The 27,545-nt window shown below is 36.4% G+C and overlaps 1 protein-coding gene across 3 annotated transcripts in view; it reads left to right on the top strand.

Annotated features, from left to right (window-relative positions):
- The window catches only part of SLCO6A1 (solute carrier organic anion transporter family member 6A1), a 128,285-nt gene that overhangs the window by 34,571 nt on the left and 66,169 nt on the right, over positions 1 to 27,545 (top strand). For all 3 annotated transcript variants that reach the window (XM_055299091.1, XM_055299089.1, XM_055299090.1), the window contains 3 exons: positions 8,101 to 8,222; positions 9,390 to 9,499; positions 24,852 to 24,996. In XM_055299091.1, the coding sequence (XP_055155066.1) occupies positions 8,101 to 8,222; positions 9,390 to 9,499; positions 24,852 to 24,996 (377 nt within the window). The remainder of the gene's footprint in view (positions 1 to 8,100; positions 8,223 to 9,389; positions 9,500 to 24,851; positions 24,997 to 27,545) is intronic.

The raw sequence follows: 27,545 nt of genomic DNA, 5'->3' as shown, positions 1-27,545 counted from the left end.
TGGCTGTGTCCCTACCCAAATCTCACCTTCAACTGTAATAATCCCCACATGATAAGGGCGGGGCCAAGTGGAAATAAATGAATTGTGGGGGCAGTTTCCCTCATACTGTACTCGTATGTAGTGAATAAGTCTCATGAGATTTGATGGTTTTATAAATGGGAGGTCCCCTGCACAAGATCTCTTGCCTGCCACCAGTTTTGTTATTTTTTTTTAAAGAGATTCTCACTCTGTCACCCAGGCTGGAGTATAGTGGTGTAATCACAGCTCACTAAGGCCTCCATTCCTGGACTCAGGTGATCCTCCCACCTCTGGAGTAGCTAGGACTACAGGCATGCATCCTCATACCAGGATAATGTTTTTGTATTTTTGGTAAAGACGAGGTTTACAAAGAAATCAGAACTTCATATACACCATATGCAAAAATCACAATATACAAAAGTCAACTCAAGATGGATTAAAGACTTAAATGTAAAACCCAAAGCTATAAAAACCCTAGAAGAAAACCTAGGCCGTACCATTCAGGAATAGGCATGGGCAAAGATTTCATGATGAAGACACCAAAACAATTGCAACAAAAACAAAAATTGACAATTGAGATCTAATGAAACTAAAAGGCTTCTGCGCAGCCAAAGAAACTATCAACAGAGTAAACAGACAACCTACGGAATGGGAGAAAATTTTGACAAACATGCATCTGACCAAGGTCTAATATCCAGCATCTATAAGGAATATAAATTTACAAGAATAAATACAAACAACTCCATTAAAAAGTGGGCAAAGGACATGAACAGACACTTCTCAAAAGAAGACATACATGTGGCCCACAATCATATGAAAAAAGTCTCAACATCACTAATCATTAGAGAAATGCAAATCAAAACTGCAATGAGGTACTGTCTCACATAAGTCACAATGGCTATTAAGAAGTCAAAAAATTACAGATGCTGGTGAGGCTGTGGAGAAAAAGGAACTCTTTTACACTCTTGGTTGGAGCATAAATTAGTTCAACCATTGTGGAAGACAGTGCGGTAATTCCTCAAAGACCTAGAGACTGAAATACCATTCAACCTAGCAATCCTATTACTGGGTATATATCCGAAGATAAACATCATCCAATTATAAAGACACATCCATGCATATGATCACTGCAGCATTATTCACAATAGCAAAGACATGGAATTGATCTAAATGCCCATCAATGATAGACTGGACAAAGAAAATGTGGTAAATATACACCAGGGAATACTATGCAGGCATAAAAAGGAACGAGATCATGTCCTTTGGAGGGATATGAATGGAGCTGGAGGCCATCATCCTTAGTAAACTAAAGCAGAAATAGAAAACCAAATACCGTATATTTTCTCATATAAGTGGGAGCTAAATGATGAGAACACATAGATACATAGACAGGAAAAACAGCTGGGGCCTACTGGAGGGCAGAGGGTGGGGGGAGGAAGAGGATCAGAAAAAGTAATTGATACTAGGCTTAATACCTGGTTGATGAAATAATCTGTAAAACAAACCCCTGACACACATTTACTTATTTAACAAACCTCCACATCCTGCACTTGCACTCATGAACTTAAAATAAAAGTTAAAAAGAAAAAAGAGAATCACAATACTAACTAATGTGAATATTCTGAGTTTCTGGTTGGGGAGGAATGGGTTTCTGCTATATAGCAGAGACAGGCATAACTTTGAAATCCAAGGGATTTACTTGATTCTTAGTATTCACATTGTCCAGTAGTTCTCTTTAATGAATAACTGCCTCAACTCATTAAAGAAAATACCACTAAGGCTCAGATCTTATAGGAATGATAGTTTGGGTCACCTCACCAGGTGAAGTATTCTTTCCAACCAAGGTGCTAGCTGAGGGTAAGGTATTCATACGATAGATGGTGAATGAAGGAAGATGTGATGGTAAACTCAGACCTTGTCACTACTAATGATGCAGGGACAGTAGCAACTAGGTTTGGTGTTAATTTTCTTCTAATTTTTATTCTTCTAGGTTATATGATGAGCCCTGGTAATGATAACTGTTTTAGACATAATGCGTTTCTCTCAAGGTACTTGAGACAAAGAATTTGAGATAAACACATGAGTGCACACTATTAATTTGAGAAATGATACTAGGAAGTATGATAGGGTAGTGGGGAAATAAGCTCGGGAAGTTAAAGAAGACAATAAAGTGTTCATTATATTGAGCAATTTACTGCTTAGGGCAACTAGGACTCAATCCCACTGGAGAACTCTGGCGGACAGTGTAAGATATGAGTTATTTTATATATATATATATATCTCCACTAACTCCTGGAAATTGTTGGTCAAGCGATGCTCCTGAGGTTATTATTAAGCCCTAGGTATTTCTGACCTGCTCTCTGAGAACTGGGCCAAGCATAAAGTTCCTGCTATTCGCCGGGCGCGGTGGCTCACGCTTGTAATCCCAGCACTTTGGGAGGCCGAGGCGGGCGGATCACGAGGTCAGGAGATCGAGACCACGGTGAAACCCCGTCTCTACTAAAAATACAAAAAAATTAGCCGGGCGTGGTGGCGGGCGCCTGTAGTCCCAGCTACTCGGAGAGGCTGAGGCAGGAGAATGGCGTGAACCCGGGAGGCGGAGCTTGCAGTGAGCCGAGATTGCGCCACTGCACTCCAGCCTGGGCGACAGAGCGAGACTCCGTCTCCAAAAAAAAAAAGTTCCTGCTATTCAAAGTTAATCATTTGTTATATATGGGAGTGACGAATGCCTAGCTGACATAATACAAATTGGACACTAACAACATCTTCTACAACAATGTTTTAGTTTTCAGTTGCAAATATATTTGAATTGTTATAACCCAATAATTGTATAATAGGTAACAGGATTTGATGTAGTTATCTCAAGAATTTTCTCAGCCAAGATTTTTTTTTTCCAGCAAAGAGCGCTAATAGATTCTGAGGTACAAAAGTGATGGATTGTGTTGGATATCATCAGTTTGCTGCTATAATTCCACTCCTTACTTTTCGCCACTCTGCTCTGTACCTAAAGAGGTTGACCTATTATAGACGACATCAATGGTCTCCTTTACCATCTAGCTTAGTTTTAGGCTTGGCTTGTGAAGAGCACTGGCAAGAGATCTGAGAGCATGAGGAAACTTAAATCTGGATATTTATCTCCTTTCCTGATGAATCTCAATGGCTTGGTGGTGTCTCTTTAATAAAGGCTACATTTGTCTTATGACCCTCTGATAAAACCACCTGTGGAGTTCACTTAACTTCTGTCTCCTCTTGCCTCTTCAGGCACCTTTTCAGGTGGTAGTGGCTCTCTTCTGTTGCAAGACTCAGGATACAATCTCTTCCTATACAGATTTCTTTAAACTTTCCTTATGTCACTTAAATCGTACCTTTTATTAAATTACTCAAAGAGAATGTATTATTAAGATTCAGTATGTATATTAACCTTCTGTATTTTTTTGAATTTGCTGCTTATTTCCTGTCTTATTTTTATATTGGTTCATTATTTCTTATAGATTTATAAAAATTCTTCACTTATTGTGGATATTAATTGTTTGCTAGACCTATGACCAATAATTTCTCCCAATCTATCCTTAAACTTTGTATATGGTATATTATACAAACTTTAAAAGTTTTTATATCATCAAATATGTCAATATTTTTCTTTCCATAAGCTTTGAATGTTCTTTCTTGCTTAAGAAGTTCTGTTTTTTTATTTCGATAGTTTTTGGGGAACAGATTCTTTTTTTGTTACCTGAGTTCTTTAGTGGTTATTTCTGAAATTTTGGTGCACCCACCACCTGAGAAGTGTACACCGTACACAATGTGTAGTCTTTTATCCCTCACCACCCATCCTACCCTTCCCTGCAAGTCCCCAAAGTCCATTACATTTCTTATGCCTTTACATCCTCATAGCTTAGCTCCCACTAATGAGTGAGAACATGCACAGCTCCATCCAGGTTGCTGCAAATGCCATTATTTTGTTCCTGGTTTGTTTTTTTGTTTGTTTGTGTTTTTTTTTTGAGACAGAGTTTCACTCTTGTCGCCCAGGCTGGAGTGCAATGGCGCGATCTTGACTCACTGCAACCTCTGCCTCCCAGGTTTAAGCAATTCTCCTGCCTCAGCCTCCCTAGTAGCTGGGATTACAGGCATGCGCCATCATGCCCAGCTAAATTTGTATTTTTGGTAGAGATGGAGTTTCTCCACGTTGGTCAGGCTGGTCTTGAACTCCTGAGCTCAGTTGATCCCCCCGCCTCAGCCCCCCAAAATGCTGGGATTACAGGCATGAGTCACCATGCCTGGCCTATTTTGTTCCTTTTTATGGCAGAGTAGTATTCCATGGTATATATAAACCACATTTTCTTTATCCACTAATTTGTTGATGGGCATTTAGGCTGGTTCCATATTTTTGCTATTGCAAGTTGTGCTGCTATAAACATGTATATGCAAGTGTCTTTTTCATATGACTTATTTTGTTCTTGGTAGATACCGAGTAGTGAGATTGTTTGATCAAATGGTAGTTCTACCTTTAGTTCTTTAAGAAATCTCCATACTGTTTTCCATAGTGATCGTACTAGTTTACATTTCCACCAGCAGTGTAAAAGTATTCTCTTCTCACCACATCCACACCAACATCTACTAATTTTTATTTTTTAATTATGGCCATTCTTGCAGGAGTAAAGCAGTATCTCATTGTGGTTTTAACTTGCATTTTCTTGATAAATGGTGATATTGAGCATTTTTTCATATGTTTGTTGGGCATTTGTATATCTTCTGTTGAGAATTGTCTATTGATGTCCTTTGCCCACTTTTTGATGGATTGTTTTTTTCTTACTGATTTTTTGAATTTCTAGTTGATTCTGGATATTAGTCCTGTGTCATATGCATAGTTTGCAAATATTTTCTCCCACACTGTGGGTTGTCTGTTTTCTCTGCTGATTATTTCTTTTGCTTTGCAGAAGCTTTTCTGTTTAATTAGATCTCATCTTTATTTTTGCTTTTGGGATTTGCTTTGGGATTCTTGTTCATTAACTCTTTGCCTAAGCCAACATCTAGAAGAGTTTATATGATGTTATTTTCTAGAAGTTTTATGATGTCAGGTCTTAAATTTAAGTCTTTGATCCATCTTGAGTTGATTTTTGTATAAGACAATAAGGTAAGACTTGAGTTGATTTTTGTATAAGTGGACAATGAGGATCCAGTTTCATTCTTCTACATATTGCTTGACAATTATCCAAACACCATTTGTTGAATAGGATATCCTTTCCCCAATTAAAGTTTTTGTTTGCTTTGTCAAAGGTCAGTTGGTTGCAAGTATTTGGCTTTATTTATGGGTTCTCTGTTCTGTCCCATTGGTCTATGTGCCTGTTTTTATACCAGTAGCATGCTGTTTTGCTGACTATAGCGTTGTAGTATATTTTGAAGTCAGATAGTGTGATGCCTCTAGATTTGTTATTTTTACTTAGCCTTGCTTTGACTATGCAGGCTCTTTTTTGGTTCCATGTGAATTTTAGGATTGTTTTTTCTAGTTCTGTGAAGAACGATGTTGGTATTTTGATGGAAATTGCATTGAATCAGTAGATTGCTTTTGGCAGTATGGTCATTTTCACAATATTGATTCTATTCATCCATGAGCATGGAATGTGCTTCCATTCATTTGTGTCAGCTATGATTTCTTTCAGCAGTGCTTTGTAGTTTTCCTGGTAGAGGTCTTTCACTTCCTTGGTTAGGTATGTTCCTAAGTATTTTTATTTTATTTTATTTTATTTTATTTTATTTTATTTTATTTTATTGCAGCTGTTGTAAAAGAGATTGAGTTCTTGATTTGTTTATCAGGTTGGACATTGTTGGTGTATAGCAGTGCTACTGATTTGTGTACATTGATACATTATCCTGAAACTTTACTGAATTCATTCATCAGTTCTTGGAGCTTTTTGGATGGATCTTTATGGTTTTCTAGGTATATGATCATATCATTGGTGAACAGTAACAGTTTGACTTCCTCTTTACTGATTTGGATGCCCTTTATTTCTTTCTATTGTTTAACTGCTCTGGCTAGGACAAGAAGTTCTTATGCTCTATAAACTTATTAAAATATTTGACTATATTTTCTCCAGCACTTTCGTAAACGTGTTTGTATGTTTATATTTAACATTCAATTTCAGTTTATTTTTGCATATAAGAGGCATGGGCCAAGCTTGTCTTTTTCCTTTAACAGGATATCTAATTGCACTGATGACATTTATGTGTCATTATGTGTTTTTTATTGATATTAAATACCATCTTCATCCTAAACTAAAGTTACCTGTATCCATAGATTTCCTTCTTGTCTCATTTAATCTATTCCCTGATGTACGTTTCTATTCCCATGCCAATATTACAATATTTTAGTTACTAAAGCTTTATTGTATAGTTTGCTATTTGGTAGGAGAAGTACCCATTTATTATTGTTTTTCATCAAACATTGGGGCTATGTTTGCAAAATGACTCTTCAATCTAAATTTTATAATCTCAGGTTTTAATCAAAGCATTTTGATTTGAATTACTTGAATTTATGGACCACATTAGGACTGTTATCTTTTCATACATATGGTATATTACTTTATTTTCTGTTTTTCTTTTATACCCTTCAATAAAGATTTATAATTTCCTTTATTTAACATATTCCATTAAGCCTATTCCTAGGCATTTCATACATTTTTTAGTATTTATTGTGAATGAAATCTCTATATTTTATATGTAACCATTATATTGTTTTTCCCAATTGATAGCTTTTTTAGCTGATTTCCTACCTCTTCTGGGTACACAATTATATACACATATGTAATAATCACATGTAATATAAGGTATATAGTTAGAATACATAGCTGAGTTCAAAAGTGAAAAAACTCCTGACTGTTATAATCAATGAGAAAACATGCAGCCCTAGTGACAATCTGGAATTGAAACTCCCGGAGTGCAGCATATGCAGATATATATATATATGTCAAGTGGGTAATGACAGTCAAGACTGCAACTCCAGGAAAATTGGAATTTCTATTCCTTAATAATGCTAGCAGTGGACAATGAGTTGTCCCATCAGTGAATAAGACAGTGTACATTCTCTACATTCCTATGAAAAACAAGGTCTGTAAGAAGTTGTTCACCAGATCTTGGTTGGCAATAGAAACACCCATGAAAAACCAGCACTTCCAAAACTATGGTTCCTGTGGATGTGAGCATTTTCCTGCAATGGCTGCTTGGAGGGGGTCTTAAATGTGTGTGAATTAGAAGACAATGGCGTCTATGTATTAATCAGTTCCCCCTAATTTCCTCCCTAAATGACAGAGTAGCTTCACAACTATGAAAATTCTCCACAAATCCATGGCTTCAGCATTATTTGAAGACAAAGTATGCTTAAACTGGAAAATAATTATGAGTAAAATGAGAATAGTAACAAATCCCAGCATAGAATCCTCAACTTTCCCATATCACCTTCCCCACTGCAAGGCTTTATGGTGAGCAAAGGCAGATGAAGAAAAATTGCAGAGAAGACAGAAGACAGCAAAGTGTCCTAAGGGTGATTTGGAATAATAACTAGAAGGATACATTCACACTAAATCTGAAAGTTCAGAGAAGGGACTGGAAGAAAGGGATTTCAAAATATTTGTAATTGAAAGGATTAAATGCCATAAAAAGCTTCAGTTGTGCAAAATAAAGGGCCAAGCTTGTCATAGAGGTCTAAATGCTTGATTTTTAAGAATGATTTTAAAGGAAAGGTAAGATTTAAAAAGGTAGTGTTCCAAATATATAGCTTCTGGTGGAGAAAAAAAAGTTAAATAGGAAGAAACAAGTACCTTTTGCTACCTGAGTGGTGCCAAGAAAAAGAAGGAAAAGGGAAAATATTAGAATCTTGTAAGACAAAACAAGCACGTAATTGGTGACTCACAATTACTACCTTTCAACAAAACAAAAAATAGTGACAAATTAACAAAAAAAGTTCCATTTCTGTTTCACTCTCCAACCCTCCCTCTCTCACTCTCACTTTCTTCACTCTGTTTGATTATGGTTTTGTTGTAATCAAATACCTAAAGTTGCTTTTTTTTTTTTCATTTTTCTCTATTAAAGCACTACAGACAATAATGGTAGTCCTGAATGGCTATGGACTTGGTGGATCAATTATCTTTTTGCCGCTGTCTTTGCATGGTGTACATTAATACCATTGTCATGCTTTCCAAACAATATGCCAGGTGACTATACAATGTAATTTATTAAATTGGAGGATAGTAGTTTCTTCTACCATGGTTCTTATTCTCGTAGAATGACTATACTACATTTTTACATACATGAGTATGCGTCTCGCTGTAGTGGTTTGTCACAGAGATACAGTGTCAAGTGCTAGTATTATTTAAGCAAATAAAGCAGCATTACAGCCAAATATTATTTGATTTATGTACCAGAATTTCTTATTCTTTTTATTTAGTTTTGAGACAGGGCCTTGCTTTGTCACTCAGGCTGAGTGCAGTGGTATGATCACATATCACTGTGGCCTCAAACTTCTGGGCTCAAGTCATCCTCCTGCCTCACCTTCAGAGTAGAATTGGACTACAGATGCATGCCACCATGCTCAGCAAGTTTTTAAAATTTTTCCTTTTTTTTTCTAGAGATGGAGTCTTGCTATGTTGCGCAGGCTAGTCTTAAACTCCTGGCCTCAAGCTATCCTTCCACCTTAGCTTCACAATGCATTGAGATTACAGGTGTAAGCCACCACACCTGGCCCAGAATTTCATTAGAATTAGTGCATATTTTGTTTCTCATTATTTCCTTTTAAAAATGCTTTATATCTAGAGTTCATACAGTGTCTTGAAAACTGAAGCATATTTAAATCTACTTAACTAGCATTAATGTATTGACTACCTTAGAATTGTTGTAAGATAAAATAATAACTGTTAAAATTTTCCTGGAAACACTGAAAAATACATGTAAAGTCAAAGAAATCAAATACTCTCCTGATTATAGTACATTTCATTGGCACAAAATAGTTTTAGTTATATCAAAGATTATTCCCTCATATTTTAGAGCAAATCAAGTGTGGCTAAATTTTAAAATAAATTAAAATGTTATTTACTCAGTCATGGGAGCTACATTTCAAGTATTTAACAGCCACGTGTAGCTAGTGGCTACAGCATTGGACTGTGCAGATATGGAAAGTTTTCATTATCACAGAATGTTCTTCAGGACAACACTGTTTTAGAAGATTGTGTCTTTTAGTTAATGAGGTTGACTTTAGCTTGTTCAAAAACAACTCATTTGCCATTTCAGGATTAATTGAATTTATTAGGGTGTGTATGTATGTTTTATGTATGGGTTTTAGTTATTTGAATATGTCGTAAGTTTTTTTACTTGTTTATATATAGGTTCAACACGGATAAAAGCTAGGAAACGTAAACAGCTTCATTTGTTTGACAGCAAACTTAAAAATCTGGAACTTGGAACTAGTATCAAGGATTTATGTACTGGTCTTTGGGTAAAGTAAAATATTTTACTTGAACAAGCCAACTAAGTTGACCTGTGTAATTTTCTAGTAGTGAACTTATGAAAATACCCATAAAGGGTTCAACCTAAATCTGGGTGAGACTTTTGAAGTCTTTTAACTAACTTATTCACTTTACAGATAATAAAAAATAGGGCTGGCTTTGCTAATAACTTGACTAGTGTCAGAGATTGGCATCAGGTATTTTCCTTCTATTTCCTTTAGTTTTTTTATTATTTTGTGTTTATTTTTTCTCTGCAGAAATAAATAAGGCATTTAATGGGATGACATGTATGTATCAACATTATCTTTTTTATTATGTTTAAGTGACTCAGAAGAGAACTCTAGAAGTTGAAAAATAGTCCCACAAACGTCATGTTTTGTGGAAAATATCTCAATATTAAATGAAGAAAATCTTTCTTTTTCTAAGTGAAACAAGGTCTACAATATAGACATTGTGGAGTTAAAAAACACCAACTTTTAAATAATGATTTGACTTTCCATTTGTTTTCCCTTCTGCTATTCATAGCTTCATCCTCTCTGTTGTTTGCAGATTGTATTTCTCACATACAGATTTTATCACGTCATTTCTCAGATTACTTGATAGATGAATTTCATACCTTTTAATAGGACTTTGAAGATCTTTCACAGTAGCATCAACTGAATTTTCCTATCCCATTTTCTTAGAATTTTATCCCTCTCTCCTCCACATTCCAGCCACTTGGTCTTTCCTGGACACATTAGGTAATTTTATAGTCCTGTATTTTTGGTAGATGCTAATCTCTCTATTTAAAATGTCGTTCTCTCTCTTCTCTATTATAAAAAAACTCTTTGTCAAATCTCACCTTATATTCCCAGGCAAAATGAGTTTCTCCCTCCTTAATGTTTTCACAGATCTTTGTTATAACATAATGTTCTATATATATTTATATATTCTTTTGTTATACTGGTTTAATCCTAAAACAAATGTATATGTTGTATAAAATCAGAAATATGTTTATTTGTTTCTATTCTGTGTTTATCTTTTAATCAAATCATAAACCATCCCTCCTAATTGGTTACATTTAATTCAGATTTGTATTTAGTTTTAATTTTTATCAAAATATTACATGTACATATATTTTAACAACACAGAAGCCAATTAGTTATAATCTCTTTCATATTGTTAAAAATTAAGACACAATTATTAAAAACACTTCAGAAAATTTAAACATGAGTGTTTTAAGGTTTTTTTTGTTTTGTTTTAAGTTTACTGCCAGAAAAGAAACAAAAAAAAAAACAAGCCAATTCCAATTCTTCTTACTTGGAAACGGAGTATTTTATTATTATTTTTAGACAGGATATAGAATAATATAATGCCTGGTAACAGTCTTAGACTTCTGACTAACATCTATTTGAGTAAATAACTAGACGATATCTGATTTCTTTTTAAAGTTTATCAGAAAGTGGAACTTTTAGAATTGCAGAGTGAGAAACGTGGAAAATCTTGACCTCCAAAATGTGGTGGTAAAACTGGCAGAGTTGTCAACAACTATTTTGAAACTCTGGAAATTAAGCAAAGGAATACAATAAATTGAAAGCATTTATTCAAAAGTTATTGAACATTGGTTAGAAGAGTAGGGTCTGTGGCATTCAAATTTGGGACTGCATCCATTTTCTTTTCTTCCCTCCCTACCCTCCATGTCTTGATAACAGTGAAGGCTAACAGTCTTCCTGCCACTTGAGGCGGTTGATCTAGTTTGGAGCTCCATGGAAAAGTCCTGGGACATTGTAGTCAGCAATGACAATATTGGTGGCAAATCTTTGGAAAAGGCCAGCATCACAGCTGCCAGAGGCAGCAATACTTGTTAGGGGAAACAGTAAACCAGCCAAAAATGTAAAAGATCTATCTGGCCAATGATATTGGGCTTTGAAAGCTTTAATATATTCATGGGGATCTGAAAGGGTTCACACACTCAGGAGAGGTCAGAGATGGCCCCAGTTATCTACTGGTTCCTGGCTGAGCACAAGTCCTTACATAAACAGAAAGTGAAAGTCAAAGCAGCTTGTAAACTGCCTGAAACTTGACTATGTGATCCAATCCATGTACAGATTCCCTCAGCAAAAAGTGGAAGCCCTACTGACTCAAGATATTTCAGTAAAACCCCTGCCCAATTATTGGGTGGCCATCAAGGTATGCTGACCCAAGGTGACTCCTGGGAAGCCAGGCTTAAAAATGAGGAAAATAATTAAAAATAGAACATAGGCTTCTGTGGCTGCACACTCCTAGGAAGATAGAATTTATTTAATTTGTCCTGAAAAGTACTTCACAGTGCAGCTTCCTTATACAAAAGCGACCAGATTGTTTTCCACATGGAATCCTGCCCCTGTGACTCCTCACTGGGCAGGGCCTCTCCACCTGGGCACCCAGCACAGTCACTCTGCCCCAACCCGAACCCTTCAGTTGATGATGGCTCTGCATTTCTCTGGGGAGGAAATTCCAGAGACAACTCACAGCCCCTCTGCCCTTGCTGCTGCAGTGGTACCACGGTTACTATCCTTAGGCTGGGAAAGAAATAAAGGGTCTGAGTGCTTTACTCACACCTCCAGCATGCCATGGCTGCCCTGTGGAGAAAAGGCCAGTTTTTCTTGCCTGTGAGCTCCCTGCTCACTACTAGGCCGGGCACCTCGGCTTGGGCCGGCAACACAGGTGCTTCACCCTGGTCTGATCATACCAGTTGGTGTGCTTCTCTGGAGTGGAGCCCCAAGAGATTAGAGAAAGGCCCTCTGCCATTGCCACTGCCAAGATCCTTTCCCCTGGTGCCTCCAAGCCAGGGAGGGAAGAAAAAGCATCAGCTTGCCCCAGGGCTGTGATGCGCAGCCTGGAAATGCCAAGCTGAGATCTGCAGCCAGTGCTAGTGGGAAAGGAGCCTACACTCTCAGAGCACTGACAGAGCATGGAGCATGGCTGCAAATACAAGGAAATACAGAGATGCTGCATGGCTGAGCAAGAGCCCACCTACTGGCCATGATGCTTAAGTGCCATCTACTGGATTGCAGCCCAAACTTCAACACCGAAAATACTTGGCTAATATATCCCACTATGAAACCAAGCACAGGAATTCTGTCACAAATAAAGATGCTGCACAAAGCCTTGGCCCTCTGAAAACATTCAGAAATGAAGTCAACTGACTTTAGTCAAATTACACCATAGTTAAAGGAACACAGCCCACACACATAAGTAAGAACCAGCACAAAAAGCCTGGCAACTCTAAAAGCCAGAATGTCTTTTTACTTCCAAACAACCTCACTAGCTCCCCAGCAATGCTTATTCACCAGGATGAAGTGGCTGAAATGACAGAATTCAGAATCTGCATGGAAATGAAGATTTTAGATATTCGGAAGAATGCTGAAACCCATCCCAAGGAATATAAGGAATCCAGTAAAATGATGAAAGTGATGAAAGATTAAGTAGCCATTTTAAGAAAGAACCAAATCTAGATGATATAGCTGAAAAACTCACTAGAAGAATTTCATAACATAATTGGGAGTATTATCAGTTGAGGAAAGAATCTCAGAGCTTGAAGACCAGTGGTTGGAATTAACTCAGACAAAAATAAAAAAGAATTTTACAAAATGGACAAAACCTCAAAGAAATATGAGGTTATGTTAATAGACCAAATCTATGACTCACTGGCATCCCTGAAAGACAGGGAGAAAGAGCAAGCAACTTGGAAATCATATTTGAGGATATTGTCCACAAAACTTTCCTCAATCTCACTAGAGAGGTCAGTATAAAAATCAGGAAATTCAGGCCAGGCGCGGTGGCTCATGACTGTAATCCTAGCACTTTGTGGGGCCGAGGCGGGTGGATCACGAGGTCAGGAGATCGAGACCATCCTGGCTAACATGGTGAAACCCCGTCTGTAATAAAAGTACAAAAAATTAGCCGGGTGTGGTGGCGGGCGCTTGTAGTCTCAGCTACTGGGGAGGCTTAGGCAGGAGAATGGCATGAACCCAGGAGGCGGAGCTTGCAGTGAGCCGAGATCGCACCTCTGCACTCCAGCCTGGGCGACAGAGCAAGACTCCATCTCAAAAAAAAAAAAAAAAAAAAAAAAAAAAAAAAATCAGGAAATTGAAAGTACCCTGGTGAGACATTATACAAGATGACTATCCCCAAGAGACATAGTTATCAGATCCTCTCAGGTCAATGCAAAGTAAAAAACACTAAAGGCAGCTAGAGTGACGGGAAAGGTCATCTACAAAGTCAACCCCATCAAGCTAACAGTAAAGCTGTCAGCAGAAACTCTACAGCCAGAAGAGACTGGGGGTCTATATTCAGAAATTTTAAAGAAAAGAAATTAGAACCAAGAATTTCATATCCAACCAAACTAAGCTTCATAATCCAAAGAGAAATAAAATACTTTTTAGACAAGCAAATGCTAAGGGAATTTGTTACCACCAGACCTGCCTTATAAGAAGTTCCTAAGGGGATGCTAAACATGGAAATGAAACACCATTACTGACCACCACAAAAACACACTCAAGTACTATTGACACTATAAAGCAAATACACAATCAGGTCTACATAACAACCAGCTAACCACACAATGATACGATCAAATCCACACATATGAATGTTAACCTTGAACAGAAATGGATTATAGCTCCCACTTAAAAGGCACAGACTGTCAAGTCGGATAATAAAGCAAGACCTAACTGTATGCTATCTTCAAGAGACCCATCTCACATGCAAGGACACCCATAGGCTCAAAGTAAAAGGATGGAGAAATATCTATCAAGCAAGTGGAAAGCAATAAAGAGCAGGGATTGCTATTCTTATGTCAGACAAAACCAACTTTAAACCAACAATAATCAAAAAGGACAAAGGGGGGCATTATATTAATGACAAAGGTTCAACTCAACAAGAAGATCTAACTCCCCTAAATATATATGCAACCAACACTGGAATGCCCAGACTCATACAACAAGTTCTTAGAGACTTATAAAGAGACTTAGATAACTACACAATAACAGTGGGAGACTTCAACACCCCACTGACAGTATTGGACAGATCACTGAGGCAGAATACTAACAAAGATATTTGGGACCTAAACTTGGCACTTGACAAAATGTACCTAACAGTTCTATGGAGAACACTCCATCTAACCAAAACAAAATATATATTCTTCTCATCTGCACATGGTACATCCTCTAAAATTGACCACACAATCAGCCATAAAGCAATTCTTAACAGATTCGAATAAAATGAAATCATACCAACTGCACTCTCAAACAACAGTGCAATAAAAATAGAAATTGATATCAAGAAGATCTCTCAAAACCATACAATTACATGGAAATTAAACAGTCTGCTCCTGAATGACTTTTGGGTAAACAATAAAATTAAGACAGAAATCAAGAAATTCTTTGAAAGTAATGAAAACAAAGATACAACATACCAGAATCTCTGGAACACAGCTAAAGCATTGTTAAGAAGGAAGTTTATAGTGCTAAACACTCACATAAAAAAGTTACAAATATCTCAAATTAACAATCTAACATCACACCTAGGGAAACTAAAAACAAGAGCAAACCAACTCCAAAGGTAGCAGAAGAAAAGAAGGAAACAAAATTGGAGCTGAACTGAACAAAAGAAAGAAGAGAAAAAACATAAAAAGATGAATGAAACGAAATGTTTGTTCTTAGAAAGAATAAATAAGATTGATAGACCACTAGCTAGACAAATAAAGAAGAAAAGGGACAAGATATAAATAAACACAATCAGAAATGACAAAAGGGAAATTACCACCAACCTCACAGTTATACAAAAAACCCTCAGAGACTATTACAAGCACCACTATGCACATAAACTAGAAAATCTGGAAGAAACGGATAAATTTCTGGAAGCATGCAACCTCCTAACATTGAACCAGGAAGAAATTGAAACCCTGAACGGACAAGTATTGAGTTGCAAAATTGAATCAATTATAAAAAAAAACGACCAATGAACCAGAAAAGACTCTGTATGAGACAGATTCACAGCCAAATTCTACTAGACACATAAAGAACAGCTGATAACCAATCCTACTGAAACTATTCTAAAAAAATCAAGGGGGAGGGAATCCTTAACACGTTCTATGAGGCCAACGTCATTCTGATACCAAAACCTGGCAGAGACACAAATGAAATAAGAACGCTTCAGGCCAATATCCTTGATGAACATAAATGCAAACATTCTCAAAAAAATACTAGCAAACTGAATCCAGGTGCACATCAAAAAACTAAACCACCACAATTGAGTAGGCTTTATTTCTGGGATGCAAGGTTGGTTAAACATACACAAATCACTAAACGTGATTCACCATATAAACAGAACTAAAAACAAAAGCACATGATCATCTCGATAGATGCAGAAAATCCTTTTGATAAAATTCAATATCCTTTTGGGTTAAAAACTTTCAACAGGGCCAGGCGTGGTGGTTCACACCTGTAATCCCAGCACGTTGGGAGGCCGAGGTGGCAAATCACGAGGTCAGGAGTTTGAGAGCAGTCTGGCCAACTTGGTGAAACTCTGTCTCTACCAAAAATACAAAAAATTAGCAGGGCGTAGTGGCGGGTGCCTGTAATCCCAGCCACTTGGGAGGCTGAGGCAGAAGAATCGCTTGAACCCAGGAGGCAGAGGTTGCAGTGAGCCGAGATCACTCCACTGCACTCCAGCCTGGGAGACAGAGTGAGACTCCATCTCAAAAAAAAAAAAAAAAAAAAAAACCTTTCAACAAACTAGGCATCGAAGGTACATACCTCAAAATAAGAGTCATCTGTGACAAACCCATAACCAACATCATACTGAATGGGGAAAAGCTGGAAATATTCCCCTTTGAAAACTGGAACAAGACAAGGATGCCCTCTCTCATCACTCCTATTCAACATAGTATTGGAAGTCCTGGCCAGAGCAATCAGACAAGAGAAAGAAAGAAAGCGCATCCAAATAGGAATAGAGGAAGTCAAACTTATTTTCTTTACAGACAATATAATGCTATACCTAGAAAGCCCCATAGTATCTTCCCAGTGGCTCCTAGATTTCATAAACAAATTCAGCAAAGTTTCAGGATACAAAATCAAGGTACAGAAATCAGTAGCATTTCTCTACACCAATAATGTCCAAGCTGAGAGCCAAATCAAGAATGCAATCCCAGGTCGGGTGCGGTGGCTCAAGCCTGTAATCCCAGCACTTTGGGAGGCCGAGGCGGGCGGATCACGAGGTCAGGAGATCGAGACCATCCTGGCTAACATGGTGAAACCCAGTCTCTACTAAAAATACAAAAAATTAGCCGGGCGTGTTGGCGGGCGCCTGTGGTCCCAGCTACTTGGGAGGCTGAGGCAGGAGAATGGCGTGAACCCGGGAGGCGGAGCTTGCAGTGAGCCGAGACTGAGCCACTGCACTCCAGCCTGGGGGACAGAGCAAGACTCCGTCTCAAAAAAAAAAAAAAAAAAAGAATGCAATCCCATTCACAATAGCTACAAAAAGACTAAAATATACCTAGTAATACAACTAACCAGGATGTTGAGAGATCCGTACAAGGAGAACTATAAAACACTGCTGAAAGAAATCAAAAGACAACACAAGCAAATGGAAAAATATTCCAGACTCATGAATAGGAAGACTCAATATAGTTAAAATGGCCATTCTGCCCAAAGCTATTTACAGATTTAATACTATCCTAATGAACTACCAATGACATTTTTCACAGAATTAGTAAAAACAACCATTCTAGAATTCATTTGGAACATCATCAACAACAAAAACCCTGAAGAGCCAAAGCAATCCTAAGCAAAAAGAGCAAAGCTGGAGGATGACACGACCCAACTTCAAAATATACTACGATGCTCCTAAAACAGCATGGTACTGGTACATACTGACTGGTACATGCTGGTACAACAGACACATAGACCAGTGGAACATAATAGAGAACACAGAAATAAAGGTGCACACCTACAACTATCTGATCTTCAACAAAGCTACCAAAAACAAGCAATAAGCAAATTACTCCCTATTCAATAAATGATGCTGAGATAACTGGCTAGCCATATGTGGAATTGAAACTGGACCCCTGCCTTTCACCATATACAAAAATCAACTCAAGATGGATTAAAGATTTAAATGTAAAATCTAAAGTATAAAAACCATAGAAGAAAATCTAGGAAATACCATTCTGGATGTTGGCCCAGGCAAAGACACGACGGAGACTCTGAAAGCAATCATGACAAAAACAAAAATTGACAAGTGGGACTTAGTTAAACTAAAGCATTCTGCACAGCAAAAGAAACTATCAACAGAGTACACAGACAACCTACAGAATAGGAGAAAATATTTGCAAACTATACATCTGACAAAGGTCTATAAATAACTCAAACAAATCAGCAAGCAAAACAACCCCAAACAACCCCACTATAAAATGGGCAAAGGACATAAACAGACACTTTTTCAAAAGTGTCTTTTCAAAAGAAAACATACATGTGGCCAAAAAACATGAAAAATGCTCAATATCACTCATTATTAGGGAAATTCAAATCAAAACCACAATAAAATACCATTGCACACCAGCAAAAATGGCTATTTTAAAAAGCGGAAAAATAACAGATGCTAGTGTGGTTGCAGAGAAAAGGAACTCTTAAACACCGCTGGAGGGAATATAAATTACTTCAGCCATTGTGGAAAGCAGTGTGGCAATTCCTCAAAGAAGTTAAAACAGAGCTACCATTTGACCCAGCAATCCCATTACTGAATATAAACCCAAAGGAATATAAATTGTTCTATCATAAAGACACATGCATGCATATGTTCATAACAGTACTGTTCACAATAGCAAATACATGGAATCCACCTAGATGCTCATTAGTGGTGAAATGGATAAAGAAAATGTAGTATATGTACACCATGGAATACTATGCTGCTATACAAAAATGAGATTTTAGTTTTCACTGGAACATGGAAGGAGCTGGAGGCCATTATCCTAAGCAAATTGATGTAAAAACAGAAAATCAAATACCTCATGTCCTCACTTATAAGTGGGAGCTAAACATTGAGTACACATGGACACAAAGAAGGGAGCAATAGCCACTGGGGTCTGTTTGAAGGTAGAGGGTGGGAGATGGGTGAGCATTGAAAAACTACCTATTGAGTATTATTCTGATTATCTGGGTGACAAAATTTTCTGAAACCACACCCCCTTATGACATGCAATTTACCCATGTAACAAACCTAAAATGAAAGTTGAAAACAAAATGAAAGAAAACAAAATTATAGTTATCACTTGTATTTAGGTTAGAACATTTTGTAGTAGTTTTAGTCTCTGAATTATCTCCTAGGTGTGACTCTAAATAAATTGTTTTTTCTGAAAATAAAAGAGGTGAAATGCCAGCAGAGCTAGCAAAAAAAATTTTAAATTTGCAATTAGCAGCATTTTCTAGAGGAGATATTTTATTCTGATGGACAGATTGATGAGCCATTACTTATTTTCTATGGCTAATTATGGCTATAAAGAATCAAGAACAGGTCAAATAAGAAGTTAAATCACAAAGTAAAACAAAGAGTGCAAAGTGATTTATTGGTCTCCTCTTTAACTTATGTTTTCCTCCTTTTTGTCTCTAGGGAAAGGTCTTTTACTGGCAGAATCAGTGTCTTCTGCCATGCAAACTTGATTAGGGTAGGGAGTAAATCAATGCTTGAAAGATAAAACACTATATGTCCCACCTTCAATGAGCCCTGGTTGAGACTCTGCAAACCCTTTCCTCCCTGCAACATTCCTCTGCCTTTATTTCCTCTTCATCATTTGTTTCTGACTTCTATTAGAGGACTATCCTGAGCTTAAAACTACTTTTCTGCAGCCTTTATACTTTATATTTTATATATTTGCAGATCCTACTCTTATTTCAAACTCTTACTAAGTAAGCACATGTAGGAGTACCTAGCCTAACTGGAAAGCAATCCTAGACCAGAATGAACCGCTTCTCGTGTGGAAAAAACCTTGGTTGTAGACAAATTCTGTGATTAACAAGGGCTACCTAATAGCCACAGTACTGCGAGATAGGGATGGTTGAATAGAACTGTATGCTACTGGACAGCACTATTCTGATTTCTCCCTTTTTATTTCAACATCTGTCAGAATTGAGCCTGAGTTCACTGCATAAAACTCTTTGTATATTTATTTGTATATCTATCTGGCTTTCGCCTTTCCCTCTCATATTTATATCTAAGAAAAGAAATAGACTTTTTAAAATGCAGGAAATCCTGGGTATTTTATTGGAAGGGAATCTATGGCATTCTTAATATTTGCTATTCTCACAGTCCCTTTCAGAATACAGTGCCCAGAAATATCTCCTTGTGCATTGGTTACCATGCTCTGTATAATGTAGTCCAAATGTTTTAGCCAAAACTGTTACAGTTTTTGGCATCAGCACTTGAGCTCAATAAAGCAATTTTTAGATTACCCCTAAACCTGGGAAATGTCCTAATTTGAGAAAAATGTCCAGTAAGGACACCTTGTTGAAGAGTGACTAACTAATCTAGTCAATTCCTCTTTTGGGGGAAATTATAAATAAGCGGAAGAGTGGGAAACTCAAACAACACAACTTTGATATATTGACGTAGCAAAAATAAAAGTACAAAGTCCATTGAGAAAGAGAAGCAAATATGAAGAAAATAGTCACTAGCTAAAATAGACCTAGACGAATACACAATAAGGAGACAGAAGTAAGTTGAATATCTGGGTCTTTGAAGCAATTAAGACTTACTCTGAATGATGTCTCATTTCTTTTTTTCTGTCTTTTTTTGAGACAGAGTCTCACTCTGTCTCCAGGCTGGAGTGCAGTGGCGCAATCTCGGCTCATTGCAAGCTCCGCCTTCAGGGTTCACGCCATTCTCCTGCCTCAGCCTCCCGAGTAGCTGGGACAACAGGTGCCTGCCACCACGCCCAGCTAATTTTTTGTATTTTTAGTAGAGACAGGATTTCACCGTGTTAGCCAGAATGGTCTCGATCTCCTGACCTTGTGATCCACCCACCTTGACCTCTCAAAGTGTTGGGATTACAGGGTTGAGCCACCGCGCCTGGCCTAATTTTTGTGTTTTTAGTAGAGACGGGGTTTCACCATGTTGGCCAGGCTGATCTCGAACTCCTGACCTTGTGATCTGCCTTCCTCGGCCTCCCAAAGTGCTGGGATTACAGGCATGAGCCACTGTGCCCAGCGTGTTGTCTCATTTCTTTATGAATGCTGAATTGTTTAGCTACTGAGAAAGTGTATTAGTTTTCTTACTTTTGTGTTTAACCTTATGATAAATTGCACCAGTGGAATTAACAGTGTCTGTTCCTTTCAATCTGAAAGAGCTTAAACACAAAAATTATCTAGTGCAATGATTCATGTGATTTCTGGACCAGCAACATCAGCATCACGTGGGAATTTATTAGAAATGCAAATTCTCAGGCCCTACTCCAGACTCTGGATTCAGACATCTGGAATGGGAGCTGCGATTTGTGTTTTATACCATGCAGATAATTCAAGGCACGCTAACATTTGCAAACAACAAATCTCGTAATCCAGTGCGATCCTTTAATTTTGTAAATTAAGAAATTAATGTTTATTTTTACTGAACTCTTGCTATGTGCCAGAAGTTGTATTAAACCATTACATATATTCAGTTATCATAACCGCTCAGAAAAATAGACATTATTATTTCTGGTTTACAGATAGTGAACCAGTAATTTAAAAAGAATGAGTAATTTTTCCAAAAAAACATACGTTATGCACACACATACACACACAAACACACATATCCATTACTTGTGGCTTAATTGAGGCTAAGAGCATAAGAATAAGTGTTGTATTTGACCCTAAATCCAGAAACCTGCCTAGTGTAATATAATACTTCCTAAAAACGAGATATGGAGAAACTGTGATTTGCTTATTAATGCTCCAAAAATCAGTTCCAGGGCCAAGATTTGTTTCTTATTCTGCCTGTTGCAGCTACTACAGACCAATAATTTTATATAAAATCATAAGATATAGCTATAACTCTCATTAGCGTAAATGTGCTTAATATTCGGTTCTCAATAATTATTTTAAAATAAATGAATAACTAACGTTTGTGAACTAGAAGAACGTATGAAAAAAGCTGTAATTTTCTAGTTAATCAATATTTGAATCTACTACATAAAATAAGTAAATAAAAAATAAGGGTAAAATAAAAAACTATGGAATAAATAAAAAGAATAATCTACATTTAAAATTAGATAATAAAGTAAAAGTAAAGTAAAAAGTAATCACAAAACTAATTCAGAAATTTATTTAACAGAGATGCCAAAAAACTTCATGAAAAAATTAAAACTTTATGCAACATTATTAAAGATGACTGGGATAAATTGATAGAGAAACCATGTTAATGTTTGAAATCTTCATTTAGGTTAGTTTTTTCTTAAATAATCTATGAATCCAATGCAAGTATAATCAACACTATGGCAAAAATATTTATTTTTTTAGAAAATGAGAAACTGATTATAAAATTTGCATGGCAGAATAAGGGAATGGATACCTAAAACAAGGAGCACTGGGCCTATTTCACACTAAGAATCACTAGAAAAACCACAGTAGTAAAAACAGTGTAGCATTTCCTTGATATAGATTAGTAGATCAATGTAACAGAACTGAGAATTCAGCAACAGACTAAATATTATACATAAGAACTTGCTATGTAATAAAAAAGTCACTGCAAAGATAATTGTTCAGTAGATGTGATAGCCAATTTGGCTATTTGTGAAAAATGACCATGGATTTCTACCTCCTATTATGTATAAAGGTGATTTCCAGATTAATAAAATGTGATTAGATAAAACACAGTTAATGTTAAAAATGAAAGAAATACCTTTGTGGCATAGAGGTGGGAAAACGTTAAACAAGATTGCAATAGTATTAAATATGAATTCGAACTTTATGGATTAGATATATCAAGTCAAGGATTTCTGTTCTATGAAAGAAACTGTAGACCACATTAATAGATGGGTGACAGATATCTAAATCCAAGTGATTGATGTTTAGAATAAACAAATAATTTTTAGAAAATCTACCCCCAAATTTCAGGAAGCCTAACAGAGATAGAAAGAGCCAGTTCATGCACACAAAAAGAATCCCAATAGCTAAGAATTGTGTAAAGAAAGTTTCAGCTAGATTTGAAATTAGAGAAATAGGAAATAAAGCATTGTGGTACAACTTTATACTTGTTACCGTTGCAACATTTTGAAGGCCAGCTAATAACACCAAGTGTTTGTGATTATGTTATCTACTGCTGCATAATAAACTACCCCATAACTTAGTGGCTTGAAACAATATGAAATATATTTTGCTCATGAGAATGCAATTTGCACAGGGCTTGTCCCTCTCAACTATACTTGGGGTCAACTAGAGCAGCAGTCCCCAACATTTTGGCACGAGAGACCAGTTTTGTGGAAGAAATTTTTTCTGGGGTGGAGGTGCTGGTTTTACGATGATTCAAGCTCATGGCATTTATTGTGCACTTTATTTCTATTATTATTACATACTCACCATAATTTAGAATCAGTGGGAGCCCAGAGCTTATTTTCCTGCCACTAGACCATCCCATCTGGGGGTGATGGGAGACAGTGACAGATAAACAGGTATTAGATTCTCATGGGGATCATACAACCTAAATCCCTTGCATGTGCAGTTCACAATAGGGTTTGTGCTCCTATGATAATTTAATGCCCCTGCTGATCTAACAAGATGCAGAGCGCACCTGCCACTCACCTCCTGCTGCACGGCTTGTTTCCTAACAGGCCATGGACTGGCCTCTTACTCTTTCTACAGAGGCTGGGGTTCCCTGAGCTAGAGTGATCAAAGTCTGGAGAATGGAACCATCTGAAGGCTTGTTTGCGCTATAGTTTTTTGATACTGTCTGTTTGCTAGAATACCCACACATATCCTCTGCATCTCTCTCAGGCTTTTTTACAACATGGTGACTGAGTCCCAAGGCAAGAGTTCTGAGAGTGTGAAAGATCCCAGCAAAAGTCATGTTTTTGTTTTATGACCCAACCTCAGAAGTCATGTAGCATTATTTGTTTCGTTGTGACAATTAGAAAGCCTTTCCAAGTTTAATGACCTTTTTATGCGGAAATGACATAGTTCTGGATGGGCATGCTAAACCATAAATATTTCTTTGATAACTTTTAGAAAGTACAAGCTAAATGAAGGAAATGAAACACTACCATCATTGTGGTGGTATAGTCATTTTAGTGTAACCTGATACAATCTGGAGAACAATCTGGAGAAATAGTGGAATAAAGTATGCTAAATCCTTATGCTCTAGGAATTCCTTTCTAGGATATATGCTTCTAGAGACACTCTATCACTGGACCTTAAAGTACATGCACAGGGATGTTTAATGTAGCCTAGTTTGTGATAGTAGGGAGTTGAAGGCAAGACAAGTATTTAATCCTATGGGAATGAATAAATATGGGAGAATCACACTATGTAAAATTAGATAGCACTCAGAATTTGAACTAATTGAGTTTGCAGACTGTGATCACACCTAACAGGGATGTTTAGGGCCAGAAAAAGAAAATTTAAATAAATTAAAAATATATAAACATAAAATAGCATTAAATATATTTTCAGTGAGATATGCATAACCAAGGAAATACAGAAACTAATTTGAAAGTTAATATTTTACTATCTTTTTAATTACTCTGTGTAGTATAATAGATAATAATAAACCATCACATCTTAATAAGCCTTCTAAATAAGTCCACAAGTTTACCAAAATGCAAAATTTAAACAACTTAATTCTTTGTATAGGTAGATTTCCAAAAGTAAAATATAAAACATTTTCTGCAGTCCTACTGGTTTTTCTTGAGTATTGCTTAAATTTTCTTTGTTTTGTGTTTTAGTTGAGTAAAAAAAACTTGCTTAAAAAAATAAGTAGACAAGCAAAAGTAAGGAGAAATTCTAGATATATGGTTAATAATTTACCTATTTTTCTCTAATCTTTACAAAAACAATTCCAAGCCCATAAATAAAAATTAAAGTGGTATGAAGAGCAAATCAAAATTTAAACGATCAAAAACGACCTTTCTTTTATAGAATTTGTATATTGGTGAATCATAGATTGCTGTTTGGATCTATCTGATCTGTCTATCCATCTATCTATCTATCTATCATCTATCTATCAATTATCTTTTCAGTTTAGATTGGGAATGGTAAATTTTTGTAGACAGATCATTAGCATTTAGTTCTCTCTGTCTATTCCTCTTTATCTAACAAAATAAAATAATTGTTATATAACTTATTTTTATTTCAGATTCTGATGAAGAATCCAGTGTTCATATGCCTAGCTCTGTCAAAAGCTACAGAATATTTAGTTATTATTGGAGCTTCTGAATTTTTGCCTATATATTTAGAAAATCAGTTTATATTAACACCTACTGTGGCAACTACACTTGCAGGTAGATTTACCTTCTTATTGTGTCATTTCAAAAATTTTGCATTGTCTTATTGTATGTACTTATGAAATACTTGAAATAAATAAAAATATAAAGATTATATACCTAGATATGATTTGTGCAGATTTTACAAATATGAGCACTTTGCCATCATAGTGCCAATATTTTTAACGTATAAATCGTTGTAAAAACTTCTGTATTCCTCCTTTATCCCCTTTATCTTCATTCCTTTTCACAGGTAATCACTCTTCTGAAGTCAGAGTGAATCATTCCCATGCATGTTTGTACATCTTTACTGCTTATGTGCTTGTCTATATACATCTATTTCTAAAATTTATGTATCACTTCATACATACTCTTCTGCAGCTTATTTTTTCATCAGAAATTATGTTCTTAGATTTGTGTTGATCTATATCTATTTAATGCATTTCAGTTTGCTATTTTATTTTACGATTCTCTTTTATGAGTATACTATTGTTTATTTATTATTCAATTAATGGATATGTTGTTGCCTCCCACTTTTTCTCTCTTCCAACCAATGCAGTAATGAATAGTTTTGTTGATATCTCCTTCTGTACATTTGTAAAAGTTGATCTAAGTTTAGACATTGAAGGGATATTGCTATTGCGTACATTTACAATTTTTTGAGATATTGAGAACTGGCTCTCCAAAAGAGGTTGCAAATGGAATTAAATGTTTTAAAGTTTTAGCATTAATGGGAAAGTTGTAAATGTAATGATTTATTTTAGGGTGTAAAAGGTCAAGGATGCATCCAGTAATTTTTAGGATAACCAATAAAGTAGTAGTAAGAGACTATATTAATAGGAAACAATTAATTAAAAAAAGAAAGGAAAAACAGAAAACAAAAAGTATGTGGGCAAAATAGAAAGCAAATAAGATGTGCAGAAATCCTGAGTATAAATCTAAACCTTTTATGGAGTACATTTTTTTATAAAAGGCTTGTTTGACTGCAAATTGTCCAAAAAGCCAAAATAGATCAGCTTTCAAGGGCCATAATGTCAAATTTTTCTGTGAGCACACCAGGTTTGGGGCACTCTGATTAATCAAATCAACAGAACTTGAGGAGTAAATTCATTCCATTTATTTCTTATTGTATTTAATTAAGGCTATTATCAATGGATTCCCAGCACCAGGGTAAGGCTACACACAGTATTGACTTTAACCATCCCCTCAAGGTCCTGGATCTAGCCAGCTGAACAAATCCTTAAGCCATCAAGGTCTATCTTAAAAAATCAGGTGGCTTTCTCCTTAAGTTTCTCAACTGACCTTTCCACTTAGCCTGAGATATCAAAGTATAACAGAATACATTAGCAATTGCAAATTCTACCTTGGCAAGAATGAAATTTGGGGTAATTTTATCATCTATAATAGTGTTGATCAGTGAGTGAGGCTGACCAGAGTGCTTTCCAGGAATGAGGTGGTGTCATTGATTATTTCAAGTAAAGTCACAGACAAATTTTGCCCTATAGTTTCTAATTGCATTACTCTTATCATAAAGATGGCTTCAGTAAGGCTTTGTATGAATAGCATAACACTAATCTTGCAGGAAGCTCCCTTGAGTAACTGAGCATAACTTCATTTTAGAGAAATTACTAATCTTCGAAGAACTATGTGATCTGCTGGTGGTGATATAAACACTTGATGATCGTTTATGACCACCCCTATGTTCTTGAATCTATCATTTCCATTTGACAAGTAAGGCTTGTCAAATAGTTATGAGGCTGATTTAGTTCATCCCAAAATGAGAAGATAAGTTCACAAAGTCGAAAGATTGCTGTAAGTTAGGACTTTGGTTTTGACAAGATGGCAGTAGTAGGCTAGTAGTTGCTTTTCAAATGGTAGCTGTTTTAGGGAGTTGATGAGTGTTACACAACAGGTGTTTCTGAATGGAGCCTATATATTTTATCTAGAGTCTCCAGTCCACGAAATTATCAGTCATGGAGATTTGTAGCTCATGGAGATCATTAAATTTCTAGCACCTCAAAGAAGAGAGTATGCCACAGCTTGCTTATCAGATTCAATGTAGGTTTGTGAATTACACTTCCTGTAAGTTAGCTGTTATAAAAGACAAGCAGAATGCTCAAGACAGACATCTACCATCTCTGATACCTAGAGTCCAAAGTGACATTAGGCTCCCTTTTGGTTGGAGGGAAATGAGACATTTTTTTGCTTGACTTCCAGAGTAATTGAGCATTATGAATCCGTTTGCATAGTCCCCCAGAAACTTGATGTGCAGTCTTTGGGTTTTGTTGGAATTTATCAGTTACCCTTGCATGTGAAGGTGTGATAATACCAAAGTTAGAGCCATTGAGTCTGAGGCTTGAGATACTAGCCAACTGCATATCATCTATCAGTGAAAGGTTTAGGCATCAGAAGGTAATGGGAATCATACTAAATTCTTACGCACCTTCTTGTAGCAAATGGCAGAGCTTAAGTCCTCCTGAGGAATAACTAAATAATATTACAGTATTCTTACTATAAAGGTATATTTGTGGTTTTTAAGCATGAATGAGAATTAGTCTTTGTCCTTG

The sequence above is a fragment of the Symphalangus syndactylus genome, chromosome 11 (genome assembly GCF_028878055.3).
Source record: "Symphalangus syndactylus isolate Jambi chromosome 11, NHGRI_mSymSyn1-v2.1_pri, whole genome shotgun sequence".
In the NCBI taxonomy this organism is placed as follows: Eukaryota; Metazoa; Chordata; class Mammalia; order Primates; family Hylobatidae; genus Symphalangus; species Symphalangus syndactylus.
This window is presented reverse-complemented; position numbering and strand designations above follow the sequence as displayed.